This window comes from Ochotona princeps, chromosome 6 (genome assembly GCF_030435755.1).
Source record: "Ochotona princeps isolate mOchPri1 chromosome 6, mOchPri1.hap1, whole genome shotgun sequence".
NCBI classification, from domain to species: Eukaryota; Metazoa; Chordata; class Mammalia; order Lagomorpha; family Ochotonidae; genus Ochotona; species Ochotona princeps.
In genome coordinates this window covers 88,354,506-88,358,639 of record NC_080837.1, presented here as the reverse complement: position 1 = coordinate 88,358,639, position 4,134 = coordinate 88,354,506, and the positions used below count along the sequence as shown (strand labels likewise).

General features: G+C 60.7%; 1 protein-coding gene across 2 annotated transcripts; it reads right to left on the bottom strand.

The window, feature by feature from the left end:
* Positions 1-696: 696 nt before the first annotated feature.
* Positions 697-4,134, bottom strand: ISG20 (interferon stimulated exonuclease gene 20). Of its 2 annotated transcripts, XM_058665383.1 has the most exons (4): positions 3,821-4,134; positions 3,001-3,248; positions 1,618-1,818; positions 697-902 (listed from the first exon to the last, which is right to left on the bottom strand). In XM_058665383.1, the coding sequence occupies exons 2-4, from the start codon at positions 3,226-3,228 to the stop codon at positions 786-788; spliced, it is 546 nt and encodes a 181-aa protein (XP_058521366.1). In that variant the 5' UTR covers positions 3,229-3,248; positions 3,821-4,134; the 3' UTR covers positions 697-785. The 2 variants fall into 2 exon arrangements, with proteins under 2 accessions (XP_058521366.1, XP_004593232.1); XM_004593175.2 differs by lacking the exon at positions 3,821-4,134 and having other exon boundaries at positions 3,001-3,328.

Sequence of the window (4,134 nt, the reverse complement as noted above, 5' to 3'; positions counted from 1 at the left end):
GGGCCCCTGCTGGGTGAGGCCTCTCCCCGGAGTGAGCAAGCCCTGGGCTTCCCTGAGACTGCAGATGTCCCACCTTCTTAAACCACCTTGGCCTTGGAGGCAGCCCTAGCAGAACAGATGTGGGGGACCAGGGCGCAGGCCAGAGCAGCCTCTGCCTATTCCCCAGGCAGCACTGCCATGCGCCTGCTCTGACCCTCAGGGCCACTCTGCCAGGACCCAGAGCTAGGGTTGTCCCAAGTCCCTGGGTTACAGGCTGAGACAGACAGGCCAGGACTGCCTACGTATGGCAAAGTCAGGGCCAGCCCAACCCCCACCGCCCTCGCCTCTTCCCTTCCCAGGGTCCCAGGCAACAGAGGCCACAAGGCCAGCCACAGACAGGTGGACTGGACAGCAGTGCCTAGGCCGGGCCCCTCTGGGCACAGGAACAGTACAATGGGGAAGGGCTACCACTAAGTTCTGCTTTCCAGAGGTGAACACAGACTGGCATCAGCACATGCTCCTGGACACCCCACATCCCCAGCACGCATGCTCCCTAACACCCCATGCCCCAGCATACAAGTTCAGCAAACCCCATATCCGACACATGTGCTCCCTGACACTCTGTCCTAGCGCACACGATCGCAACACCCCACATCCTAGCACGTGTTCCCCAACAAGCCCCGATGGAAGGCACGAGAAAAGGCAGAGGGTGGGAAGGTCATTTTACTGCTGAAGATGAATTTCAGGGAAGGCCAGGAGCTGTGGTTCACTGGGCACCACGGCTGGGGCAGCAGCTGAAAGCAGCCTTAGTTAGATGTGGGCAGGCACGGCAGCCCCTGGCTGGCCCGGATCTGCTGGGCCACGAGGTAGAGCTCCATGGTGGCCCTGGCATCCTCCACGGAGCTGTGGCCCAGGTCGCTGTCCTGTAGGCAGGCAGAGAGCAACCTAGAATGGACCCTCACTGCCCAGGGTGCTGAGGACAGGCCGGAGGGGACAGCAAGTGGACAAGGTCCATGAGTGCACCCTGCATGTGGTCAGCCCCACAGTGGGCTAGAGGGAGGCTGCACACACTACACTGAGGCTCTGATAGAATGCCCAGTCCACCCAGGGGGGCAGCCCCCTACCAGCTGTTTTGTCAGGTGCTGAGCCCTGGCTGGGAGCCAGTACGAGGGTCTGTGTCCTTGGGGCTCCTCCCTTGGGAGAAGCCTCCTTGGTCTCACCAGGCTCCTTCTGCAGACCCTCAGGGCTGAGCGCTGGGATCTGTAGGTAGAGCCCAGCCCAGTCAGGCTGTCACTTAGGACAAGGAGCAGTTGTGCAGTACCCAGATGCCTTAACTGCCTATCAACCCTCAGCGGGCCAAGGGCAGCCATGCAGGGGGCAGAGACCCAATTTCAGCCATTGCTTGGGAACTTATCTCTTTAGACCTCTGCATCCTCCTCTGAAACAGGTTGAGTAGCCCAGGGACATTCCCAGGAAGCACCGCCCAGGGCTCTCGTCCTGTAGGTGTGGGCAATTTCTACAGGACCAGGAGTAGCTGGGAGCAGGGCAAGAGTGGCCCCTGAGATGACCAGGAGCCCAAGGCTGGTGCCATGGCTGACCACCATGTCCCCCTGCATCCACGTCCCCCCAGGGCCTCACCTGGATGGGCCTGTGTAGCAGCCGCTCACTCAGCACCCGCAGTGAGACACGTCTGCAGGCGCCCAGCCTAGCCTCGTGCCACAACAGCCAGTCGATGGCTGTGTCGTAGACAGCATAGTTGTTCATGTCTTCCTGCAGGGCTTGGAAATCGTTCTTCAGGTCATGGCCGACCACCAGCTTTCCTCTGAGGATCTGCAGGATCTGCTGGGCAGACACAGGTCAACAGGACCGTGGGCAGGGCCCCTCCCTCTGGCTTTAACCAAGCATCCAGGGGAGACAGGACCAGGTCTCCGACCCCCACACCAGCTGTAGGGGCTCCATGTGTCGCAGGCAGCACATCCTTATCCTCCCCACAGCCCTTCTGTGGTAGGCGGTAGAGGCCCCTTAAACATGTCCCCTCCCAGCACTGGCCAACCCGAGCAGCTGCAAAGGGTCCAGGTCACACAGAGGAAGGGCAGGCTTAGACAGCTCAGGCCTATGTCCCTGCACAGTGAACATCTCGGGGGATGCTTCAGGCCCAAGGCAGCTGGGGTAGCACGGAGGGCTCTGGACCAGCACTGCCAGGCAACAGCATAAAACAAGGATCAGGTGGGATTCACACTCAAAACACAAAGAGAAACCTGTGGAACCATTGCTGCTGAGCTTATTCCTACAGGAAAGCTGTGCCTTGGGCCCCTCCCCACCCCCAGACACCCAGCACCGTCCAGGGATGGAACAGGGACACCTGGGTGTTCAGCAGTGGCAACCCCCCATAGATATGGTCCACTCGGTGAGGACCTGAGGGTAGCATGGGGCTAGCCGGCTGGGCTGCTGTGGGTGCACAGGTGAGGACGAGCTGCAGTAGCCTCGCAGGCAGCACCCGGCCAGCTCATGCAGGATTAGGAGCGGGGTGAGGGTTAGGGTCAGGGTTAGGAGTCGGGTCAGGGTTAGGAGTCGGGTCAGGAGTGGGGTGAGGGTCAGCAGGGTGGTGAGGGTTAGTAGTGGGGTTAGGGTTGACTCAAGCAGGGCTAACAGGGGCTGTTTCCTGTGCCCCAGCTGGAGTAGGGAGGAGCCTCAGAGCTGCCCCGTGATTCACCCAGAGGCAATTCCAGGTTTTGCTTCCCTGTGTTGATTCAAACAGAATGAGGCCCAGACAGGCCGACCTGAGACAGGCAGCTGCACAGCCACAAACCAGTCTGGGGCACACAACCCAGCCTCTCCTCCAGAGGCTTGGCCTGGTAGTCTCACGGAGCAGGTGGGTGCAAGGGTTGGGGATGAGGTAAGACTCGTTACCTAGATGGACGGCAACTTCCAGAATCTTGGACCAGGGCAGACAGGCAGATGCCATGGGTCTGCCCGGCGACACCTGTCCCAGTCAGCGACCAGGGAGATCTCTGCACTCACCTCCTGCTTGGCCTGGGCAAACGGGGTGGCCGTGGCCATGTGCTGAGGTGTGATCCCACTGAATTGGGTCCTGTAGTCGGTGATCTCCCCCTCAGGCCGGATGAACTTGTCATACAGCACGGTGCCCTGCAGGTTCACTAGGCTGCAGCGGGCCAGGCCACTCTCCCCCAGGGGTTCCAGCCCCACCATCTCACAATCCATGGCCACCACCTCAGGGCTGCATGCCATGCTGGAGACCCTTGCACATCCTGCAGGGGACACCGGAGGCGGGGTCAGCCACACAGGCCCTCTGCCCTGCCCCCAACACCCTGGGGCAAGAGGGAAGTTGCCCTCCCTCCCACACCACCAGCTCCTGCTCCAGCTGGGCCCAGCTACCCCCCTCCACCTGTTGGCCTGAGGCCTCCTTGCAGGGACTCATATCACTTCAAACCGGGCACCCCCCACCCAGCTTGTTTCTGGTCATCAAACACATGGGCTGGCATGTAGGGGGCAGGATCCCTCAGCCTGCCTCATCAGATACATCTGATAATTTGCCATCCCCTGGGTACTGGACAGAGGGGCTCTTGGGCCACCAGCACCCTTAGCCGAAAGAGCAGGGGCAAACGGGGTGAGGAATGCCCAGTTCCCCAGCCCCGTTGGTGGCCCAGAGGCAGTGGAGTTCCAGGAGCCTGGGAAGCTCTGCCTACAGGAAGGAAGGGACAGACACACGATGGACAACAGGACAAGTGTGGCCTTGCGTGGAGGGGAGTGGCACCTCCTGGCCACAAGGACACCCACACCTATACCATACTATACTATACTATACTGCCGTCTCAGTGACCTGCCCACTCAGGTGGCTCCACTCTGAGGGATGCAGCCTGGGTTCAGCGTGGAACCTGTGGTCCCATCACCCCTGGGGTGGGCAGTGGCGAGGGCTCACGTAACTGTGGTGAACATTCAGGGACTAACCCATCAGAGCAGCTTCCAAATCACTTCTTAAAGCTCCACCGAGGGGCTTCTGTGGTCCTTGCAGTGGCCCAGTTTCATATCCTGGGGCACCACGCCTGCCCCAACCTTCTTACCTGACGACGGAGTCTATTGTCCGTCCAGCCAAGGCGCCTTTTCTGGGCGTGCTCATGGCCCACCCCCACACCT

Coding starts and splice junctions, on each gene's coding strand:
- ISG20 (XM_058665383.1), bottom strand. CDS start 3,228: ATGGCATGCAGCCCTGAGGTGGTGGCCATGGATTGTGAGATGGTGGGG. Junction 1,819..3,000: donor TTGCCCAGGCCAAGCAGGAG/GTGAGTGCAGAG, acceptor TCTGCCCAGCAG/ATCCTGCAGATCCTCAGAGG. Junction 903..1,617: donor TGCTACACAGGCCCATCCAG/GTGAGGCCCTGG, acceptor GCCTGCCTACAG/GACAGCGACCTGGGCCACAG.